This window comes from Cryptotermes secundus, unplaced genomic scaffold (assembly GCF_002891405.2).
Source record: "Cryptotermes secundus unplaced genomic scaffold, Csec_1.0 scaffold174, whole genome shotgun sequence".
NCBI lineage: Eukaryota > Metazoa > Arthropoda > Insecta > Blattodea > Kalotermitidae > Cryptotermes > Cryptotermes secundus.
Genome location: NW_019734351.1, coordinates 947592 through 972847, shown reverse-complemented (window position 1 = coordinate 972847; position 25256 = coordinate 947592). Strand labels below are relative to the sequence as shown.

Here is a 25256-nt window from a genome sequence, read left to right as displayed (position 1 = left end):
GGAATCAGAACACTGTACTGAAAGAAGAATCCCAGACATGCTGGCATCACAATGTAAAATAAGGGGGAAACTGATATGTTGGGATTTTGGACTTCATCCATCGTCCTGGTTTTTAAGATAACAAATAAAAACACGACGTTTCGGAAACTGGATCTGTTTCCGTCCTCAGGTGAAGGAAAAACCTATTCAGTTGGGTCCCTTAGAAAGAGCTAGCCTCCATCACTGGAGGTGATGGTGGTGGAGGTGGAGGTGGTCAGTTTCATACAAAACAATGAATTCTGTAATTTATGAGTGAGACTTAGTATTAGGGTTGTTTGCATCTGGAGTACAAATATTATTTTGCACTTAAATTCAGCTAAAGGGCACTTTTCTTGATGAACAAAGATCACAACCAACATTCTACGTGTCATACAGACAACTCACAGCATTTTATAACAAAGTTTGGTCAATCAATTTCTTCAGTATTTATTACAGCTGACAAATGTTAATTTATTATACTGGAACAGCAAAAGTTTCACACTGATTTTTCTTCTGATTTTCATTTTACAGCTATGTTGGAAATCATTTAAAATGCCAATTACAGTATATAGAACCATTCATGTTAGATATGAAATGACCACTTATACAGTTACATATGTTGTTCTTAGTTTAAAGTACAGAAAGACAGACGACGACATTCTGAGAGACAGAGAGAGAAATACATAATTCCACAGGGTAACCTAGAACACTGAAAACTTACTGAGTTGCATACCTTACACCAACATACGAAATGGAAAATGTAATCTAAACAGTTGGATTTTTAACACCACAACAAATAACAAACAAGTATTAAAAGCACTTGATGTATTTCAGAGTTCTGAAGGCTTAGCCATCAGCAGCTTTTAATACTCAACATATTAGTAACAGTCATGTTTATGTCACCATCAAATTTTACATATCAATTTATTCCAAGTCACCAAATAGAAATATTTTGTATGATCAGCATATTACTTTTCACTTTCCTAAAGTATCTTAAAACTATATACTTTCGAATGATTTGCCACTACATGAAACTTAAAAAGATTCTACATGAATCATGTCACTGTTGTTCCAAACTCATGAGCCTGTATGACTAGTGTGTTGATAGTGCTAATGAGTGGGGCTGGAAAGTATGTACCCACAACTTTATGTTCATACCAAGTTTTGCAGAACATATTCAAATTAGTTTCTATGACACTGATGTCCATAGTTGAATCACAGTGCATACATACATATGAAACTCACAAATAAAGCTCTCAAAGAGCACCCTAGAACAATCTGCATGTCACCTTCACATGCCATATGCAGTAGGTATGATCTGTTTACATATATATGTGTGTGTGAACATGAAACAGGATATGCAATTTATCATGTATGAATTCACAGAGGAAAATTTTGATTCTAAAGTCAGACTGCAGCCAGAAACTCTTATGACTGGCACCACAGATAAATTCTTTCGAATGAGGGGGGGGGGCAAAGGCAATTAACACTTGAGCATAACTTACATGTTGTTTATATGCTACTTCATGCAAAACATTGTAATCTGATCTCTCTTTTGGCTTTTCTCTTGTACCACAAGTCTATATTATGAATGACTACTCATAAATTACTGAAGGTCATGCAGATAGCATTGCTTGCATAGAAATAATATACAGCATTCAGGAAAAGGACTCCAAAGTTTTGTTGCTCCACAATGGCACACATCCCAATTAAGATGTTCAGTAAAACACTTTGTTCTTCACTACTTAATAATGTTTGTGTTCACATTGCTCGATAAGGTCCCTGCATCTTCAGGAAGTGGATGACAAGAGAGGGGCCCCCCGCCACAATCTCATGTGGTATGTGTGATAGTGGGCTGTTCTCAATACTCATGATCTGCAAGTTTGTGCACAGGGCAAGTTCAAAGGGCAGGTTGTGCAGACTTGGGTTGTCGTTGATGTACAGTGACTCAAGATTCTCCAGTGTTCCAATTTCTTCAGGGAGGTAAGTCAAATTATTTTCACCAACGCTGAGGTACACAAGATTTGTAAGGTGTCCGATTGCTCTGGGTAGCGCAGTTACCTGATTGGACTGCACTATGAGTTTCTGCAAATCACGTAAGAAACCAATTTCATTCGGCAGAGATTCAATCTTGTTCTCTTCTAGATCCAAGACCCGTAGTTTATGGAGATTTCCAATACTGGCTGGAATCCTTTTTAAGAGATTGTTGGAAAGAATGAGAACCTCCAAGCACTGCAGGTACTGGATATCATCTGGAATTTTGGTCAGCTGATTTGTGCCAAGGTTCAACTCCACCATGTTAAGCCATGTTCCCATATCCAGTGGCAGGGATGTAAGCAAATTCTCCTTCATATTGAGTTTGGTTAGGTTCTTGGCACGTGAAAATATGCCATAAGGGATCTTGTCAATCTGGTTGTGTTCCATATTGATGGAATATACATGTGTGAACTGAGCTGGTCCCCCGGATGGGTATGATGTGAAGCCATTTCTTGATAAAGTGATACTCGTCAGGTCACTTAAACTTGAGAGAAGACCATCTGGAAGCTGTGAGATAGCATTTCCCTCAACATTAAATTCATCCATATGAACACAGTTACTGAGGGACTTTGGTATTGCACTCAGGCGGTTGTACCTCAGGCCCAAACGTATTAATGCCTGCAGGTTGCCGATTGATTCTGGGATATCCAGGAGCTCATTGTGCTGAAGATCCAGAGTTGACAGCTGAACACAATGCCCTATTTCCACTGGAATATGCTCTAAGTGATTGTGGGATATGTCAAATGTTATCAGATTCACCAACTTTCCTATCCCTGCAGGCAGTTCTTTTATTTTGTTTTCCCGTAGACTTAACATTGTTAGATTAGTTAAATTCCTGATATCCTCTCCTACAACCTTAATTCTGTTAAACCTAAGGAATAATGTTGTAAGTGACGTCAACTTGTAAACTACATCAGGAATCTCATTCAGTTTATTGTGCCTGAGATCAAGGACTTTAAGAGACTTCAGATTTGCAAGTGCATCAGGCAAACTTGTAAGAGAGTTTTCACTAAGGGCCAAGGTTTGAAGATTGACTAAACAACCAATCTCTGGAGGAAGAGTCACCAACTTGTTGCCATAAAGGTAAAATTCAACAAGGTGGGTTACTTCATGTACAGTCGATGGCAATTGTGTTATACTAGATTTGCTTAAATCCAATCGTGTCCCACCATCCTCTTTGCACCTTAAAAAGTCTTTCGCTACATCTAAATCAGCAAGTATTGGTCTATTCTTTTTAACAGTTGGCTTCGGTTTGTTCGAGTCCGGGTGCTTAACCGTGACAACTTTCGATCTAGGGCCGTCACCACTACCAAGTGAACACGATGACAACATTTTCTCTTTGATATCTTTTGTATCTTTCGTTGTTGTTGCGCCGATCGTGGTACCAGCAGCTTGCTCGGCCGATTCCAGCATGTATTCTGGTTGTGGCTAACACCACTTACCTCCTAAAGTGATTTAAATATATTCTACTTAAACAAACAAGTTTATCGTCCACAATCAGTTGCCATTTTCACAAAGACTTGACACATAGCTTCCTTGATACTATGAATATGGAAAAAGTTGGCACTGCAAACGGTCGTACTTGCCGAAACAGCAAAATCATTTTGTACGTTTGGTGAGAAACTATACACTCACTGAATCCAGATGTACGGTTATGTGACGGAGGCGGCGTACGGTCTTTCTTGGTCGCTCATGCCCGTCCACATTACTCGTGCTCGCCAGGCTTCGACGCGTGAGAATCCGTATATTTACTCGTAGTGTGTATAGGCTGTAGTCTTATTTTAATTTATTGGCAATAGTTTTTAAATTAAAAATTTAAAATGGATGAAGTTGTAGTGAGTGCTGCGAGTTTCCTAGTGATACGCCTGTTAGGTCAGGAACAAGAACGAAGACGCAAGAAACTACCTAAAAAACGCAGATGGTGGATGACCACAGTTTTCAAAAGTCGGGAAATATACAGTGGAAGTGATTCCTTGGAGGCCTTGGGAGTGGAAAATTTACATTTCAAGACATTTTGCCGTATGTCCTCATCAGATTTTGAAGCTCTAATAAATTTGGTGGGACCGAAGATAGCAAAGGCTGACAGCACATTTCGAAAAGCTATTCCAGTTGTAAAGCGATTGGCACTTACCCTCAGATACCTAGCAACTGGCGACTCCTACTCCAGTCTCAGTTTTGTATTTAAAGTCTCCAAGCAAGTGATATCAAACATTCTTCCTGAAGTATGTGCAGCACTTCTTGACAGTTTGAAGGAGTTTGTAAAGGTAAGTTAATGTGTAATAATAATGTACGTTTCTTTATTCTTTATTCATATTGTGGTCGAAGCCATAAAAATAATTACAAAACATTCAGCCATATCAACGACAGAAACTACAATAGGATTTCAAAACATATAAAGCAGAAAAAGTTAACAGTCAAATGAGAGAAACAAATGAAAATTTGAATAAAAGAATCCATTCGAAATGAAGAAATCAAGCAACTGTGAACTGGCATGTCTGATACCGTCGGGAGCAGAAACAGATGTCTGTCGAGAATTTCACTGTTTGTTGGTCTCTGCATATTGAGTGCTGATAGCGATTGGTTGTGGAGGAGATGGCATGAACAACAAGCAGCTGTAGTTGCTATTGCTTGAGCTTAACCCAGAATAGTCGCACGAGGTTCCAGATGATTGTGTTATTGCAGAAAGGGATGTATAAATGCAGCTTTCTGCTTTGAAAATTATGTCTCAGAACTCTTTTTTAACAAAAGCACGTGTTGGTTTATCCATGGATCGCAGAACATTCGCTATATACTCTCCATAGGTGTTGAATTCATCTCTTTTTTTAGCAATAGCGGCTTATAGAGCAGTGTACGCCTCTCCTATTCGGGGATCTTCAGTGTTAGCACTTTTTCTTGGAATTTTTCTGGGTGAAACAAATACTTTGTTTTCATTTCGTGTAGGTGGTGCTTTGTTGACTTGTGTTTGTGCATGATCTGTTTCTTGTTTACTAACAAGATCGCCTTCATCACTACACACATGCTCGCAGCCTCTTCAAGTTGGGAGCCAGACGCTTCTCCTCCGTCCTGAAATAAAGCAAGGAAAATTGATGTAAACTATAACAAAGCAATGAAAATAAAATAGAAAAGAATAGAGGTAGGACTAGGAAAATGAAAATACAAAATTGATAACAAAGCAAGGAAGATAAGTAAACTAGAATACAGTAGAATGTTCATTATTTTTGTTACATATTATTATTGTTTATTGTTATAATTAGTTTTTATTGTTTGCAGATACCTCAGACACAGGATGAGTGGTTGCTGGTAGCTGAAGAATATGAGAGAAAATGGAACTTTCCTCATTGCGTCGGTGCAATGGATGGCAAACTTTGCGCAGTACAATGCCCAGCTAACTCTGGAAGTGACTTTTTCAATTACAAGTCGTTTTTCAGTATTGTTATTTTTGGTCTAGTGGATGCTGACTACTGTTTTATGTATGCTGATGTGGGCTGCCACGGTCGAATTCCAGACAGTAGTGTTTTTCGAAATACAACTTTTTTTAAAAATATGGAGAATGGTATAGTCATTTTCCCGGATGCTCATGCTCTCCCAGGAAGACAGAAAGGAGTACCCTATGTCATTGTCGCAGATGACGCGTTTCCCCTAAACAATCATATCATGAAGCCGTATTCTGGACAGCAGCACGGGGGATCAAGTAAGCATATTTTCAACTACAGACTTTCAAGAGCACGTCAGATCGTGGAAAATGCGTTCGGAATACTTTCTTCTGTGTTCCGAGTACTAAGAAAGCCTATATTACTGCAGCCTGAGAAAGCTCAAAGTGTTATTATGGCTTGCATATACCTGCATAATTTCTTGCGAAAAAGCTGTGATTCCAGACAAATTTATACTCCTGGGGGAGCACTCGATCATGAAGAGAATGGACACGTAACTCGTGGAACATGGAGAAATGAGATCACGACTGCTACAACGTTTACGCCATTACCAACCATTTCGCGACAGTCAACTCAGACTGCTAATGACATTAGAGATGAATTTGCTGCTTATTTCATGTCCGAAGATGGGAGAGTGCCATGGCAAGTTGATTATCAATAATTTTTCAAGAATTTATTCTTACTATTCATTTACCAGATACCTAGGTACATTTCAAGTATCTACTAATATGAGTTTTTACCTTTATTTTATATTTTTGTAACTAATTAAAATGTTCCAGGCATGAACACACCTACATTTCGTGAATGAGTTAACATTTTTTTCTTCTTTGATTTTCTTCCAAAATAAATATTGTGTAAATTACAAGTTTTGACTATGAAACTAGTTTTACTTACTTCTGTGTTGATTGTCTGCCGAGGTTGATATCTGTTGTGAAGAAATGAGAAGGCTTTGTATGCAAACCAGTTTGGGGTGTCCACTTCGTCAGCTCCAGATCGTGATTTTCCAGCAGCACTAAGCTTCTGATGCACTTTCCGGTATGTAGCTAACAAACTGTTCACTGTACTTTTCAATTCAGCCACGACTATATTAAGTTCCGTTGCGATTGAATCCCACGCTTCAGTTTTTCACTTTATATAAACAGTGGGTAGCATCCCACAACACTGGGTGTTTTTCATAAACTTGATCGTGGAATTGTTCGTCCACTCCATGTTCCACACGAGTGCAGAAAGTTGACTGATCAAGGCTCGTCATCATCCACATGACTCGGGCGGCTTGTCGCGAACCCCTTTGATGTACCAACAACAAGCAGAGCTTCACGAACCAGTGGCGCATATTGCTTGTCTCGTGACTTGTCATATCGTCCACATTACTTGTGAGCATAGTGAGTCAGACGAGCATGAGCATGAGTAATGTGGACGGGCCTTTAGACAGACCTCATCCTCCCTATCATATTACTGGGATGGAGTTCAATCTCAGTCGCCTCCCTGATGATGTGATCCATGTTTCTGGGCTTAGTGGAGAGGTTGGTGGTGTGGTGTAGCGGAGACTCAAGTTAACAATCTGCTCCGCAACAGCTAATTTGCCCGGATATTTCAGATGCTGGTGCTGCTTCACCCTGGTATCAATCGAATGGCCCTTCTGACCAAATTCATTTACTGTCGGTGTGTAGTCCCTGGTCGTCCTTGCCTGACTGAACAGCACTAGATATTATTCTTTGGTGGTGGCCCTCAGACTTGATGTGCCGTGACAGGAACCTACTAATGTGATTGAATATCCACCCAACATAAGGCAGGAAAGCGACTGAAATTGACTTTTCTTCAGGCTTGGCAACCCTCGGGGGAGGGTTGAGGGTCCTGTGAAACTGCTCGGTCGGTGTAGTCGTTCTGCCTGAAAATGCCCCCCAGGATCACCACCTCCACATGGAGGGTGTCTTGATGGTCTTGATTACACAAAGCTCTATCCCTGTGTACCAGTGTGGAAAGTATGGCATGCTTGTTGGATGGGCGGTGATGAGAGGTAGAGATAGGGTAGAGGTTGGTATGAGTAGGTTTATGGTACATTTTATGTTCCAGATAACTATTGTGTATGCTGTAAGTATTGTGGCATGCAGACCCATTTCTAGGCAAGAGCTGCTGCTAAGTAAGGGCTCCACCAATAAACACGAACACAGCAATTCCACGACAGTTGAATTGCAGCAGAGGAGTTAGCAAGTGAAGTTAATGAAGAGTTGGTTAGAGGACTGGCTGCAGTTTAGTCATTGTGAGAAGCTGGTAGCCGAGCCTGGTAACAGTTCAGAACCCAGAGGAAGGAGGACGTGCACTGTTGGAAGCTGCTACCAAGCAACGACAGTAAACACGTGATTGTGAATACTAGTGTGTAGTCACGCGCTGTATCAAAGGCTAAAGATTCATTAAATCCGATTAACAATCCGAACCCTGTCTATAGTCACACTGTACATATGACAATATCTGTGTCAAGGAAGGGAAGGGTGTCGTTTCTTTTCGTCTCCATGGTGAACTGAATTTTCTAGTGGACACTCTTCAGTGGTCAAGGAAGCACTTCAGGCTGTCGGGTCTGTGTGGTCAGATGATGAGTCGTCCACGTAACCGACAGTGGGCAGCCAGATCAACTGCCATCTCCTTGAAGTCCTCCTTAAAGAAGTTGGTGATGAGCGGAGATAGTGCTGAATGCCGTAATTTTTTTCATAGAACTGCACAGCATCCAGCTACACCATACCACCACCCCCTCCACCAAGTCCAGAAACATGGATCGCATCGTGAGGGAGGCGGCTGAGATTGAGCTCCATCCCAATATATGAACAGAAAGAATGGCTTCTGTCTAAGCAATTCATGGAAACCTCTCGTCTGCTCCCAGAGAGACTGTAGGAAGCCTCATTCATATGACAGAAGAACTGCGTTCTCCGCTGGATCACACAGATCCATGCGCACTGCCCTTATCATGGCACAAACTATATTCTCTCCAGGCACTCATCAACCTCCATTCTAGTTTTTCGACTTCCCTCTGCTCTCTGCTCCTGCAGCCGCCATCAGTTCTGTTTACCACACCCTTACAACCTCTCTCCTGTATTTCCTATAGTAGCACAACTGTCCATTTTCGCAACCATACTAAACGATCCTAAATGCCTGTTTGTTCGCTCGGTGGTCGTGTGAATGGAAACTAGTGCTGGCGAATTCTTTGTCCTACAGGCAAGTCGACGGGATCTGGGTTCCATTATTCCATTCCCTCGTTTCCTATATGATCCAAAATTCCAGCTAACCGATTGCTCTATTTAGGAATTTTGGCAATTGACTGAACTGGTTGTGTAATTGGTGACTGCTGCAACTACAGATCCAATTGGATTGTGGCTTGATTGGTGAATTTTTCGGATTTGTATGACTAAGGTGAAATGCAGAAGTTACTGGAGTGACGCTTTGAAACATGGTGACAGATGGATTACCTGTATGTGGATATTGTTGTGGCAGAAGTTCATTTTGGGATGCTGTTTTGCAGTGATTGCATCCATAAAACGGTCAAATGCAGTGAAACCCAGCAGGGGGCAGGAGGGCCCCGTGCCGTCTGTGTGTACATAGGAACGCTAAGGTTGCCCTGGTGTTAAAACTGCTTTGCAGAATGGCAAACCCACGGATATAGACCTAGCAAACGTTCTGGAAACTGGAAATGAAATCCTGAAAGTTGACTACAAAGACAATGCATTGCATGGAATGTATACAGTCGTTCTAAGTGATCTGAAAGATATTATGGCATGTAAATGCGTTGCCCGGCAATGACTGCAAAATAAGCAACTATAGAACAGCCGTTGGTAATGGCTCTGCATACAAGCATGTTTCTACAGCAACACTTGCACTGCAACAGAGGAACGATGTTTACTGTGCTGTTCGTGCTGAGATGTTATAAGGAGGAGAGTGAGTGCAGAGTCAGTCAAGCCCATATGGAGGTGGGGTCGAATACCTTCACCATGACCCTGTGAGTCGTAGGAGGCGACGAAAAGGGAAGTTTCAAATCTGAAACAGTAATATTCGGTTGTGAGTCCCAAGAGATTTGGACCCAAGAAAGACTGCTCTGGCAAGGGCCAGCGGCATATACAAAAGAGGGATCCGTCCTCTCGTCAGAGAGGGCGCCCCACAAAAACAAAACCGTAACTGTCAAAGAGTAATAAATATCTGATCATGAGCACCAGATAGGGCTTGACACCAAGACTTACTGGTTGACTGACCATCAGTTGCAATGTGACTTGGACTTGGAGTCTTGAGATGGCAGTTAGAAGAGCAGGAGGTTGGTGTGAGATGGCTGCCAGTCTGTGAGCCCGGGAATGACTGGTGAAGACCAAACAGATTGAGAAGACTTAGTACGTGTTGCAGTGAACTGTAGAGTGTAAATTTGTGATAGCGCTATAGTCACTTATAGTTATGACTGTAAGTGTTCAATAAATCAAATTATTAATTGAAATCCTGTGAACACTGACTCATACACATGATAATATCAAGCACAAGTCATCATGAGATACACACTCAGCTAACTCCTTAGTTTAACTGTATTATTATATATGTCTTTAGAGTCTGGTGTCCTGAGAAAAATCTTTTATCAGCAGAACTTTACTCACATTAAACCGTTAAAAAGGATAATCTGAGGCAGGAACAAAGTAGAATATTTTGAAATATGAGGTCGTGCCAAAAACCTCATAATATTAAGAAAATGACATCGGTTCTCACTGACATCATCCGTATTGCATCCTTTTAAGTCATGAAAAATAGCAGTCACATTCAGACATAGGGAGTACATCAGTATATCTGCATTTTGAAATTTCTGATGTGGAGCAAAATATTTTCTTCAAATCCACAGCAGAACCTAAGAAAACAGCCAAATATATTAAGAACTGCAACTGGGGATCAAAATCTCGCCTGATTGGATGTTTTGTCCCATGAAAGATGGCCAACAGTAAAATGTGCCATGAATGTCATGATAATATTGTCTAATTCTGCAAAAAGAAAATTCTTGGCCAAGCACATACGAGTAATTCCACTGTTTTCCTATCCATGGGATTTGGGACTAAGTGACTATTCTGTCCCATATCTAAATCCCTTGTTTCTAAGAAACAAGGGATTTCTGGAGGTACCACGAAGCAAATAAAGTGTAATGTGGTAATCAAAACACTGTCTTCAAAGAAGAATCCAGATATGCTGGCATCACCAGTACAATCAGGGAGTAGATTAATTTGAAGTAGATAAATTTAATTAATTGTTATGGCCTTTAGTTTCACCCAGAACAATTAATTCTGTAACTTATCAGTCAGACTTTATATCAAGATTGTTTACATCAGGCGTACAAACTTTATTTTGCATCTTCATTCAGCTACAGAGCACTTCTCTAGATCAGTGGTTCTCAACCTTTATGAGACCGCGGCCCAGTAAGTTCTTTTTTTATAAGACGAGGGCCCAGTCCCAACAAATTTACTTGTAAATACCTTTCCAGTTTTGAGTTTTGTTAGTGTTCATGCATTAAGCTAACATAATATTAGTAATTAATTATAGCATAATCATAAAGAGGATTAGTACACTTATGTATACCAAATTGCAATGGTTACAGGATCCAAGCGAGTTAAATGGGGATAATCTGAACAATATAAGACGTGAAACCAGCAGGCATTTCAGGAACAAAAAGAGGGAATATCTGAAAGACAAACTTGATGAGCGTGCAATGAACAGTAAGAACAAGAACATCAGAGACCTGTATAGAGGAATAAATGACTTTAAGAGGGGTTACCAGCCTAGCAGTAACTTACAAAACTATAATTTTGCCTGTAGTTCTGTATGGGTGTGAAACTTGGTCTCTGACATTAAGGAAGGAACATAGACTGAGGGTGTTTGAAAACAGGGTGTTCAGGAGAATATCTGGACCAAAGAGGGATGAAGTGACAGGAGGTTGGAGAAAACTGCATAATCAGGAGCTTCATAACTTGTACTCTTCTCCAAGTATAATTAGAATGATCAAGTCAAGGAGGATGAGGTGGGCAGGTCATGTAGCACGAATGGGGGAGATGAGGAATGCATATAGGATATTGGTGGGAAAGCCAGAAGGAAAGAGACCACAGGGAAGACAAAGGCATAGGTGGGTGGACAATATTAGAATGGATCTTAGAGAGATAGGATGGGATGGTGTGAATTGGGTAGATCTGGCTCAGGATAGGGACCAGTGGAGGGCTCTTGTGAACACGGTAATGAACCTTCGGGTTCCATAAAATGCTGGGAAATTCTTGAGTAGCTGCAGAAGTATACAGTGTGGCATGTTGACAAATGTAAAATTACATTTAAATTAGTTATCAATCACTGGACTAATGAAATCTTGTAGCATTTTGTAGTTACCTTGCGAAGAAACAGTATTCAGTATTACTAGATTTGAGAACCGGATACAGACTGCCTTGATCTTCAGTTTCAGTGGAAACATTTTCTTTATACTTCCTTGCTGATTGGTCACTGACATTTGCAACACAGATGTTATTTCACTCAGTTCTGAGAACAGAGGATATGCCGCCCATTGTTGTAATCAGCTTGCAGGCAATTTTTATGATTGGACATAAACATCGGTATTGCCTTTCCCGAATGTTGAAAGATTTGGATGTCTGAAAATTCCTGATCATTCATGAATACTTCCATGTTTAAAAATATGCGGCTTGGTCACTGACATTTGCTACATAGTTTTAGGTGTTCTGTGTCAGGGCTGCTCAACACAAATATTATTCTCCTCAGAATATTTCCACTATAAAATATTTATTCATGAAAAATGCTTAGAAAATGAAAATGACAAATTCCAGAAGAGCCTCTCGCAGCCCGGCAGTTGAGAAGCACTGCTCTACACGTACCAGTGACCATAACCAACATTCTACTTGTCATACAGATAACTCACAGTATTTTATAACAATGTCTAGTTAATCAATTTCCTGAGTATTAATTACAGTTGAAAGCAAAAAGTGAATTTATTATACTGCAGAAACAAAACTTACACACTGAATTTGTTTTGGTTTTGATTTTATAGCTATGATGAAAATCGTTTACAATGCTAATTACACTATATGGAGCCACTTATGATAGTTATGAAACGGCCATTTATACAGGAACGTAACTTATTCTCAGTTTATAGTACAGAAAGACAGACAATGACTTGGAAGATGAAGAGTGAAATACATCCTCAAAGTAACCTTCTCAAGGTGACCACTGCAGGTTTACTGAGTGGCATACCTTACATCAACATATGAAATTGAAAATGTAATCTAAAACAACTGGATATTTAACATCACAACAGATAACAAGCACATATTATTAAGCATTTGATACATTTCAGAGATCTGAAGGGTTAGCCATCAGACATGTTTATGTCACCATTAAATTTTACATGTCAATTTACACCAAGTCATCAAACTGAAATATTTTGTATCATCACCATGTTACTTTTCACTTTCCTAAGTACCTTAGAGTTAAGGTCAGACAATGACATTCTGGGAGATGAAATAAATACATCCACAAAGTAACCTACTTCTCCAACTGAGCACTGCAGACTTAAATGGGAAATTTTATCTAAACAGTTGGATTTTTAACACCACAACAAATAACAAACAAGTATTAAAAGCACTTGATGTATTTCAGAGTTCTGAAGGCTTAGCCATCAGCAGCTTTTAATACTCAACATATTAGTAACAGTCATGTTTATGTCACCATCAAATTTTACATATCAATTTATTCCAAGTCACCAAATAGAAATATTTTGTATGATCAGCATATTACTCCCCACTTCCCTAAAGCACCTTAAAGCTATATACTTTTGAATGATTTGCCACCACATGAAACTTAAAAAGATTCTACATGAATCGTGTCACTGTTGTTCCAAACTCATGAGCCTATATGACTAGTGTTGATAGTCGTATGAGTGGGGTTGGAAAGGATGTACCTACAGGTTTTTGCTCATACTAAGTTTCAAACAACACAGTCGGTCAATGTCTATGACACTCATGTCCACAGATAAATCAAAGGGCAAACATATATATATATGAAACTCACAAATAGCTCTTTCAGAAATTACTTAAAATGACCTGCATGTCACCTTCATGTGCCATATGTAGTGGGTACGATAGGTTTACATATATGTGAACATGAAACAGGATATGCAATTTTCCATGAATAAATGTATATTGGAAAATTTTGATTCTAAAGTCATATTGCAGCCTCAAGTTCATAGGATTGGCATTACTGATAAATTCTTTCAAGTGGAAAAAAATCAAAGGTTAACATTAGAGCATAACTTATGTGTAGTTTATATGCTACTTCATGCAAAACACTGTAACCTGATTTCTCTTTGGCTTCCTTCTTGCACCACAAGTCTATATTATGAATGATTACTTATTAACACTTCAAAATTATGCAGATAGCACAACCTGTATAGAAATAATATACAGCAATCAGGAAAAGCACTCCAAAATTTTGTCATTGCCCAGTGGCACACATCCTGATTAAGATGTTCAGTAAAACACTTTGTGCTTCACAGTAATGTGGATATTCACATTCCTCGATAAGGTCCCTGCATCCTCAAAAAGTGGATGACAAGACTGGCACCACCCGCCACAATTTCAGGTGGTATGTGTGACAGTGGGCTGTTCTCAAAATGCATCACCTGCAGGTTTGTGCATAGGGAGAGTTCAAAGGGCAGGTTTTGTAGATTCTTGTTGCCATTGACATACAGTGATTTAAGATTCTCCAGTGTTCCAATTTCTTCAGGGAGGTGACTCAAATTATTGTCACCAACACTGAAGTACAAAAGGTTTGTAAGGTGTCCGATTGCTCTGGGTAATGTGGTTACCCGATTGGACTGGACTGTGAGTTTCTGCAAATCTCGCAAGAAACCGATTTCGTTAGGCAGAGATTCAATCTTGTTCTCGTCTAGATCCAAGACCCGCAGTTTACGGAGGTTTCCAATACTGGCTGGAATCTTTTTCAAAAGATTATTGGAAAGTATGAGAACCTCCAAGAACTGCAGGTACTGGATATCATCTGGAATTTTGGTCAGCCGATTTGTACTAAGGTTCAACTCCACCATGTTAAGCCATGTTCCTACATCCAATGGCATGGATGTAAGCAAATTCTCCTTCATATTGAGTTTGGTTAGGTTCTTGGCACGTGAAAATATGCCATAAGGGATCTTGTCAATCTGGTTGTGTTCCATATTGATGGAATATACTTTTGTGAATTGAGCTGGACCGCCAGATGGGTATGATGTAAAGCCATTTCTTGATAAAGTTATACTGGTCAGATCACATAAACTTGACAGAAGACCATCTGGAAGCTGTGAGATAGCATTTCCCTCAACATTAAATTCATCCATATGAACACAGTTACTGAGGGACTTTGGTATTGCACTCAGGCGGTTGTACCTCAGGCCCAAACGTATTAATGCCTGCAGGTTGCCGATTGATTCTGGGATATCCAGGAGCTCATTGTGCTGAAGATCCAGAGTTGACAGCTGAACACAATGCCCTATTTCCACTGGCAAATGCTCTAAGTGATTGTGGGACACATCAAAAGTTGTTAGATTCACCAACTTTCCTATCCCTGCAGGCAGTTCTTTTATTTTGTTTTCCCGTAGACTTAACATTGTTAGATTAGTTAAATTCCTGATATCCTCTCCTACAACCTTAATTCTGTTAAACCTAAGGAATAATGTTGTAAGTGACGTCAACTTGTAAACTACATCAGGAATCTCATTCAGTTTATTGTGCCTGAGATCAAGGACTTTGAGAGACTTTAGATTTGAAAATGCACTAGGCAAACTTGTAAGAGAGTTTTCACTAAGGGCCAAGGTTTGAAGATTGACCAAACAGCCAATCTCTGGAGGAAGAGTCACCAACTTATTGCCATAGAGGTAAAATTCAACAAGGTGGGTTAATTCACGTACACTTGACGGCAATTGTGTCATACTACATTTGCTTAAATCCAATCTTGTCCCACCATCCTCTTTGCACCTTAAAAAGTCTTTCGCTACATCTAAATCCGCAATCATTGGTCTGTTCTTTTTAACAGTTGGCTTGGGTTTGTTGGATTCCGGATGCTTTACTGTGACAACTTTTGTTCTGGTGCCATCACCACCACCAAGTGAACCCGATGATACCTTTTTCTCTTTGATATCTTTTGTATCCTTCGTTGTTGCTGTGCCGATCTTGGCACGAGAAGCCTGCTCAGCCGATTCCGGCATGTCTGCTGGCTGGAGCCAACCGCACTTAGCTCTTAAAGGTCTTAAAGTGATTTAAATATAATCTGATTAATATCACTAGCTTCTAGTCTACAAATATTTACCATTTTCACCACAGCCTCCATGATACCTAGCTATTGATCCTTGCATGATTATTTACATGTGGAAATAGTTGGTATCGGAAACGTCATACTGTTGGTACTTATGCAAAATACATTTTCTACGTTTGGTGAGAAACTATACACTTGTAATTCGTCCCAGAAAACACTACGTCATAGCGGTCATTGCGGTTGGCTGTTGGGAAATAATTTAGTACGAATAAAAATATGAGGCCGTTAGAATTCGAGAGAGTGTAGGAACTGCAGTAATTCGTAGTCGACCAACTAGATAAGTGTATTTCTCTAAGTTTCTCATTGGTTTTTACCTTGGCATATCCAGTGGGCGTTTTCTACTGACAATGTTGCGATTTGGGCGTGTTTTAAATCTGTCACGAAATGTAGTTCCTTTTGTGGAAGTTAATTCAAGGTGAGAGTGAATTGGTTAAAAGCCTTCGCTACAATGACAAAATGTTTTTAAAACCAATAAGCCTAATCTACATTTTGACAAGACATCCTCATGGAATTTGTTACTAATAACGAAAATAATTGTAGTTTGCCAGCGTGTGCGTGTAGAAAACTGCATTCCGATTTCAGAAACATTTTTTGTTGTCCATGATGACTACTTACACTTAACGTCTCAGTGTAGATGAACCCAAATGTATGTCATTTTTTATGACCTTTAAAACAGTTCTTGTGGGGCAGGACATGTGAAGGAAACTGGATTCCCAGAGAAAAATGACCTGTCCTTGGAATTTCACATACAGCAATTTGTACATCATTTCGAATGCTAGGTATATGTCATGACACTACAGATCCACTCTTAACCATTTCATGAACCTGGAGCATTTATCCAAAATTGTTTCATCATGTTCCAGCACTTTATCTTAGTGATACTATATCCTAAGGATCTTGCGTCATTGGAATGTTCAGTGTTAGGTACAACTTTCTCTTTCAAGCTTTCTTCAGGTTCATTACTTCCATGTTTGTCTTGCCAGTATCCTTTCTGCATTTTGTCTTCAACAAAATGGAATCCCACAAGCATAGCTGTTAAGTGTGACTGGGTTTGCATTTGCCTTCAGTGGGATAGTTAATGAGGTTGGTCCATCAGGTCCGTCATTACTGTATGCTGTATGCTGAGGACATTGCTATCTGAAACAGTCTTGGGGTGTGGTTACAATTGAATGCCTGATACAGGTTTGCTATAAATTATCTCCCACACTGGGCTCTGCAGAATGGATTTTTGTTCTCTACAGCAAAAACCATTCATGTGCACTTCTCAGGACTGCAGAGTTACATCCTCCTCTTGATGTGTTTCTTAACAACAGTGGTCTGCCATTTGCTTTAACTGTCACGTTGCTAGGCCATCTTGACAGTAGGCCGTTGTACAATGTCACTTACAGTGGCTTCACATTACATGTGAATCATTTTGTTGTAGTCTTGTTTTCTGTCTACAATGCAACAATATCAGTTTAAACTTTAATCAAGACTAAATCACATTTCATTCACTAAAATGTTCGTAGGATGTTTACAATGTTATTAAAATGTGTACATTCAGTGTTTCTGCTATGCTAAATGTTTCAGCCACACAGGGCCATCTTCAGGCAACATTTTTTTAAAGGAATCTACTGCACTGTGCACTTGGTCAGATAGTGGTACTCTTAAGGCATGCCATTTTTGTTATTAATTTTGATGTCAAAGGATGTTTTTCTTCCTCTATTTTGTATTTCAGCTGTTTCTATGTCCCATTGGGTGTGCCATTCACTAAGTTGTCTGTATCTAATGTTGCTTTCTGTTTCCTGAGAACCACCACTAACAGATGGATCACTACAATGCCCCAGACTGTATTGTTTTATTGATTTCATTATGCATATATACTAATGTTTTCTTTCTACTTGTCATCACATGCTCAAATTACAGTGAAAGGAAAAAAGGCCATTAATTCTTCCCAGATGTTCTTGTATTACTCAAGAAAGAATTACCTTTCACCTTCGCAGCATGTTGTATGGTATTCTTGGGGATGATTGTCATTGTGTATCATATGTCTTGACATTAGTGATTAGCATCACATTGGTGCTCTGAGTCTATTAACTGATGTTGTGTGCTGTTTTAAAATCTTAATGTTTTATGTCTGTACTAAGTTTTACTACCATGGTAATTTTAGGTTTATAGTGGCTTGCCTCTATATACCCTGGCATTTAACCTTTATAAAGACAAGTATGTTTTTATCTCTGATTTTACAATGAGATTCATTTTGTCAGGTGACTTTTTATGACGTTTTATGCATACATAATAAGACCAGAAATTCATGGGGCAGATAATGTTGGGTGGGTGCTGGTCTTCTGAGGGGTGTGCTGCCTCCATGATTGGGGTGGAAAGCTACCCCATGGATAGGGGGCATGGGGGTCTCTCTGCTTGGCTTGCACATTGTTTTGTCTTGGTTATCCATTGTGTTGACTTTTATAAGTATTGTTATTTCATTGATTTCTACCTTGATCTTATAAATGGGTGTAAATAGCCTTAGAAGCTGATGCACATCTAAATACACACACACACACACACACACACATGCATTCACGTACACATATACACACAAAAGAATCCGTCTTACCAAGGCCGTGCCATAGCTCAGGCAGTTAGTCGCTGGCTTCCCACTGCAGCAGCCCAGGTTTGAGCCTTGGTCAGGTCATGTGGGATTTGTGGTGGACAAAGTGGCACTGGGGCAGGTTTTCTCCAAATACTTTGGATTCCCCTGCCAATTTTCATTCCAGAAGTTGCTCCACAGCCACCATCATCTATTATCTGGGGCTGGTACACTAGGCCAGTAGTGGCTGCAGTACCAAGTGGACTCTGTCTAACCCCACTAAAGAATCTCTCTAACTTAACCTAACTAACTAACTAGCCATCCAGTGAAGTAACTGACTGACTTCATGGAACAGAATCCTTCTTGAGAAGCTAATAGTTACTGTTCCTCCATTCATTACCATGTTTACAAGATCCCACCAATGGTTCCTATCCTGAGCCATATAGATAGAACTTTTCGTAATCACTGCTGTGAGAACCTCAGATCCCACAAGAAAATATGTATATTCATTCATTCATTCATTTATTCCCAGCTAAATATCTTTTTTCCTTTTGCATATATATTCTGACAGCTGTTATTGCTCAGAATACTGTGGCATTTCAAAATTGCAGGAATTGTTACTCAGGGAAACAACAGTTTATTTAACATTAAAACAGTTACAAAATATTACAAAAAGTTATTCCATAATGAAAAATAACCACTACAATTCAGGTGTCAAAATTGTTTTTCCAGAGGTCTGGCCACAGCACCTCAAGTGGCAAGGAAGGGTGAGGAGGTGGAGAAGGCCACCAGTGAAGCAAAGGAATCACAGTCATTCACCATGAACCTCTTCCGTGGTGTTATGGAGACTGCACAGGTTTTCCCATTTCCACAAGTTCTAAATGAAGATCAGAAAGATACTTTGAAGATGTTTGTTGACCCAACTGCCAAATTCTTTGAGGTCTGTATATGTGGGGAAAGATAATGGTTGCATGGAAGGAAAGAATTTGGTCTCCTTTCAGGACCTATCAGATTTATCATCATGTGATTCAGTTAAAGACATTAATGTAAAACACTTCGAATCATTTTCTCAAAATTATTACGAATGTCATGATATTGCAGGTATCTGTAAATCTCCAATATTTTTATCTGATTATCTGCTTATCTGCAAAAGTACCTGCAAGATAGTCTTGTTAATTTGTGTACTGGGGACAGCACTAGTGCCTTTTAGAATGTTGTTTAATGGGTAATTTTTATGTGTCATTTCACTAGTTTTATTTGTTGTTTAATTGTACCTTGTAAATTGTAATTTATTGAAAATAGGTCCTCATTGAATACCACATTTACTGAAAAGTACATATTTAAAAAAGAGGGCAATATGATTTAATTTCTATTATTAATACATTTGTTTGGGACAGTCAGAAATAACAGCATTGTATTTGTACAAAATATCTTGGTCTGTTCACAGTTATCAGTGAATCAATGAAATTTTTATGTTAAATTTTTGTGATTACACTTTATAAGTACATCTATTATGATAAATGATACTGAAATCTACAAAGTGTAATCTTTCGGAAACTTAAAGACGTCACTCTGACAATGAAGGCTTTTCTCGTATGTTTATGGTATCTATTAAGTTTTCTATGGCTTGTGTTTGGATATCCGTTATGGGCAATTACATTAACATTGTAATAGGTTTTGGAAAATATTCATGATCCCCATCTACCGGAGGCATTGGAAACTACTTGGGTGGGAAACTTTGCCTAATTTTGCTCAGAGGTCTCCTAGAGACATGAGGATCTTTTACGTGCCATAAATCTACGACACGGGACCCACGGCTTAAAGTCCCTCCTGGAGGACTTGTTCCCTGAATTTTTCTGCCCTTAAAAATTCCACGACCCGCGTACCTTGAGTCATGAGGTGCGCAACTGTCTGAATATAAAGACACTAGTTTATAATGGTGTAAAAATAATTCATTGCCTCAGTACCAATTTGTAACGATTTATTTTACCAGTTGATTATATTTTACATTGGTTTGTCAATAGTTGTAAAATTTGAAGAACACTCTTCAATTGTTTTTGTTAATTAATGCTCACTTGGTTGTATTGGGAATAATAGATTGTGAGGACAATGCAGAAACAAAATTTTGGAGGCATATATGTTTAAACTTTGTATTTCTTTGTCTGGCTGATCAGTCATGATTGTATCTTCTAGCATGAGAATCTTCTCTTGAATGATCAGTGTGAGTTCCAACTCCATAGATCCACTCTTGACTACACAGTGAACCTGCAAAATTGTATCTGAAACCTTCCTTATATGCTAATGTTTGGTGCTGGCTTCTTTGCCTTAGAAAAGGTGCATGACATCACTGTGAAACTGGTATCATGGAAACCCTCTACTGATAGAATCTTGCATTGGTAACCAATTTTTCTTTCAAACTTCCTGCCGGGTCATTACTTCTGTATTTGTCTCAGCAATGTCTTGTCTGCATATTCCATCAAGATAATTGCGTGCTCCAAGGACTAATTTTAAGTGTGATCTTGTTTGAAATTATTAATAGATTGGTTAGTGCAGTTGTTCTATCGTCCTGCACATCACTTTATGTTGATAACTTTGCTGCCAATGAAGGTTCCCAGGGTATTGTTAGAATTGAATGCTGGTTTCCAGCCAGTATAAACCATCAGCCAAACTGGACTGTCGAGAATGGATTTCTTTCTTTGCAGCAAAGACCTAGTGTGTACACTTCACATGACTATGAGATGTATATTCTTATCTAACTCTTCACCTTAAAATAGCACTCTGCCATGTGATCCATATGTCAAGTTTCTTGACCTTTGTCTTAAGAGTGAATTTGAACTTCTTTGATGATGGTTACAGTGATGATAGTTTTCTTTTTCTTTTAAATTATCATTGGCATACCCACTAACTCCAACATTGTCCATTTGTTGTACCATCTGAAGTTGTAATTCGTCTGTTTTGTTTTGGTGATAGGCAGGACTCCAGAATTACATTTGCCAACTTGGCGTGGACAAGTTAGCAGACAATGATGTAGAGTATAAATGTATTTGTTGGAAGCACACAGACATTATAGGTGAATGACTTGGGTTAATTATTTAGTAGTTTTATGTTCGATTTCATTCTCTCACAACAGTGACTACGAAGACTACTGTCCTCTGCAATGTGATGCTGTGTAGTCTGGTAGACATTCACCAGTGTTTTGGTGAAATATATTGCCTCCACCATCATGGTTGAATAGTGACTCTGAAACAAGAGGCAGAATGTTTGTCTGAAACATCATTAAACATCTATCAGACTGCATGGCATCATATCCCAGAAGACAGCGATCTTAACTGATTTATGTGATATTTCTGAAACATAGGCAATAAGTGTGTTTTACTAGAAATCGCTTGTAAGTACTTTGAAGTAAAGAATGTCAGATTGCTTTGAACATGTTTAAAAGTAAAAAGTAAAAATTATAAGAAGAATATGTTCGATTTTGAATGAAACTATATAAAATGAGGTTTGTACACCCCTATTTCTACTTTTTAATGCAAGCTGCCTGTTTCAAAATATTGTGTGTTAGTCATGACATGCGCTTAACTAATATTTTGTAAAATTCATGAGTTGCATACATTATCCTACCTCGTGTAGCAATGCTGTTGCTGTAAGAGCTGTAGTCTTATCTTTATGGCAGGTGAGCCATAGAGGTATGTAAGTCATTCATTATTGTAAGTCCTAGTTTTAGTTCTGATTTCATCTGATAAAAGAAAGTGGTTAGATATTTCACTTTTATTGGCTCGTTATCATTGTTTGGTTGGTCACTGGATGCTAAATATATTGTGTAGTAGGTGTGTGGCTAATTCTAACAATATGGCGCTTTTAACATCAGAATATCAGAACAGTCACTGAAGAATGAACACTGAATTGGAAACTCTACTTCTAATCAGTGATCTCATGTTTCAGTCACTTCAACTACAAGCACACCATTAATTCTAGACCTGTAGTTTAATATTTTTTGGGACACCAAAAATATTTTAAATTTTAAGTTACTTCTTAGCAGAAAGAAGAACCGGAACAGACACCATTAGACCTATGCCATATAGTAATGATTTGAGAAGGCTTAGAGATAACATTTTGGACTTTGGCATTAATCGTTCTTCAGTGAGTGAGTCATTAACATGGCTTCAGAGACTTTCAGTGATAACTGCAACTCTTCTGATGCATTCCAAGAACATGTCAGTGGCTGTACTTGATTTTGTTTCCTAGAACAAACCAGTCGTCTCTCACCTGTGTATGGTGACATATTTGCTGAAATCCGAGGCATATTGCTAGGAAGTGCCACAATAAATGATGACACAATGATAGAACACATTAAGCTACATCAAGCAACAACAGGAGAATTGTTGGAAGCGGTGTTTTCTGTTGGGTCCATCCTGGGGCTACATGATGTGTTAACAGAGTAAGGATAATTAATTTTTTAGTGTGAGAACTGGGAGCACTGCAGCACCGTGGCCATTACAAGATGATAGCTACATCCCTCCTCTACCATCAGTATAAGTTTGAACTTGTTGACATGAATGCAGTTGCTTCTGTTGTGGTTTGTGTGGATGTATGTTTTTTACAGCATCACAAAAATGGAGAATAATAATTATTATTATGTATGTTTTTTACAGCATCACAAAAATGGAGAATAATAATTATTATTCTCCATTTTTGTGATGCTGTAAAAAAACATACATCCACACAAACCACAACAGAAGCAACTGCATTCATTATAATCTGGAGCAACGTTATGCAATCAAGTTTAGTGTCGAGCTGGGGGAGAGCACTACCAATACCTACAAAGAGATTCAGAAATCGTTCAGTAGTGATTGTCTATCATGTACTTATGTATGTCGGTGGCATAGAGACTCTGTAAATGGGCGAGAAACAGTGGAAGATGAACTGTGATCTGAACACACTGCCTCTGTGAGAACAAGTGCAAGCGTCGACTGTGTGGGGGCTTTCATTCGTCAAGATCAGCATTTGACAATTTGAATGATCCCCGATGAACTTGATATTAATGAATGTATGGCCCAAATTGTTACACAAGATTTTAACTTGAACGAAGTGTCAGCAGAAATGCTTGGAACAGGTCAAAACTGAACCAGAGTTTCTTGCTTGGGTCCTAATAGGTAAGGAAAGTTGTTTTCTTTGAATATGAACCGGGAACGAAGAGGCAGAATGAGGAATGGCACATGCCACAGTATCCCAAGACAGAAGAAAGCTCACATGAGCAAATAAAAAGTCAAGACAATAGTCATAATTTTTTTTATTCTCATGGGGTAGTTCATAAAGAATTTATATTGTCCGGTGTCAGTGAATAAAAAATATTATCTTGAAGTCCTGGGCCATATGAGAAAGAAGGTGGTGCAAGTTTGAATGAAAGTTGTAGACAACTGAATCCTTCGAGCTTCATCACATCAATGCTGTTGTACTCACAGCAGTGTCAGTTCATGAATTTCTGGTGAAAAAATGCATTCCCATGCATCCACAGGCTCCCAGTTCTCCAGATCTTTAACCTTGTGATTTTTACTTGTTCCCAAATTAAAATTGAGAGTCAAGGGCTCTCATTTTCGAACACTTGACAGCGTTCAGAATGGTGAAACTGACGCCATCAAGACCCAGAATCAGAATCTGTCTTCAAGTCCTGTCATGAAGCATGGAAAATTCGCTGGGCCAAGTGTGTTGCATAAAAGCGATGCTATTTTGAAGGGGACAGTGTTGATTTAGATGATTAATTGAAAAATGTTTTTGTACAAAATTAATCTCATCACTTTGTTAACAAACAAAAAAAAACTCCGCGATTTTAGTCTGCAAGCGAACAATACCGACCGAGTGACTGCCGCTTGTCAGCTCTACCAGATTTTTTCCGAGAAGTAGTGGGTGTGGAACGGGGTCCAATCAGCCTCTTGATGATAATTGAGGAGCTATTTCAAGGAAATAGCGGCTCTGGTCTAGAAAACCGAAATTAATGGCTGTGGGGATTCGTTGCGCTGACCACCAGACACCCTCTATCTGCTAAAGTTGGCACTACTTTGTTAACACACATCATATATCATGAGGACCAGCTGGACAAGCCAGTCAGAAATACAGTCCTTGAAGTAAACAAAGGCCTGTGATTTTGATAGCATTCCAAATAAATGTCCGCTGCATCTTCCAAGAAGACTTCTTTTGTAAGATTTGAGGCTTTCATGGCGGTGACTATGAAGAAAGCAGTCTTCTGGGATTTGGCACTGTGTATATGTGGTGTTAACCGACGTTTCGGAGGAACATATCGCCTCCATCTTCAGGGTAGAAGAAAAAATATATAAGAAATCTGCAAGCAAAGAGACCGTGAGAACCGGTAAAAGCAGACTGTGGAAAAATACACAGCTATGTGAGAGCAGTGAGGGAGAAAGGGGAAGGGCAAGTATACAAGTGAAAGCAGTAGTGTGGGAGGGGTAGGGGAAGGGAGTAGGACAAGCGTGGTTTTTGTGTAGGGGAGAGAAAGGCAAGGTTGAAGGCTGGGCACCACCCGTGAGCTGAGGGGTGGGGGTTGTTATGTTGGTTGGTCATGGCCTGTGTGGCCTTCTGGACCTGGCGTCATATCCCGGTGGGGGTTTTCTAAGAGAACAGATGAGAGGTTTCCAAGACTTGCTGAGACAAAACCCCCCCTCTCTGTTCATATTTCCTGGATGCAGTTCAATCTCAATTGCCTCCCTAATAATGCGATCCATATAGCGGGTCTTGGTGGCGAGGATGGAGGTATTCTGAAGCTGAATTCGGTGTCCCAGATCGATGCTGTGTTCAGCTACGGCCGACTTGTCCGGTTGTTCGAG

At 39.3% G+C, this 25256-nt stretch overlaps 3 protein-coding genes across 3 annotated transcripts in view; 2 read left to right on the top strand and 1 right to left on the bottom strand.

The window, feature by feature from the left end:
* Nucleotides 1–449: 449 nt before the first annotated feature.
* LOC111868773 (leucine-rich repeat protein soc-2 homolog) lies at nucleotides 450–15850 on the bottom strand. The gene is made up of 3 exons (XM_023859729.2): nucleotides 14057–15850; nucleotides 6943–7102; nucleotides 450–3483 (listed from the first exon to the last, which is right to left on the bottom strand). Exons 1-3 carry the CDS (start codon nucleotides 15739–15741, stop codon nucleotides 1780–1782), a joined length of 3549 nt encoding a protein of 1182 aa, XP_023715497.2. The 5' UTR covers nucleotides 15742–15850; the 3' UTR covers nucleotides 450–1779.
* Nucleotides 3464–8217, top strand: LOC111868774 (protein ALP1-like). Its single transcript, XM_023859730.2, has 3 exons — nucleotides 3464–4319; nucleotides 5326–6521; nucleotides 7560–8217. Exons 1-2 carry the CDS (start codon nucleotides 3876–3878, stop codon nucleotides 6145–6147), a joined length of 1266 nt encoding a protein of 421 aa, XP_023715498.1. The 5' UTR covers nucleotides 3464–3875; the 3' UTR covers nucleotides 6148–6521; nucleotides 7560–8217.
* Nucleotides 15851–15989: 139 nt separating the features above from the next.
* LOC111868786 (very long-chain specific acyl-CoA dehydrogenase, mitochondrial) overlaps nucleotides 15990–25256 on the top strand; it is a 41133-nt gene continuing 31866 nt past the window's right edge. Inside the window, exons 1-2 of the mRNA XM_023859758.2 lie at nucleotides 15990–16263; nucleotides 19150–19357. Coding sequence (XP_023715526.1) covers nucleotides 16196–16263; nucleotides 19150–19357 — 276 coding nt within the window. The 5' untranslated portion in view covers nucleotides 15990–16195. The remainder of the gene's footprint in view (nucleotides 16264–19149; nucleotides 19358–25256) is intronic.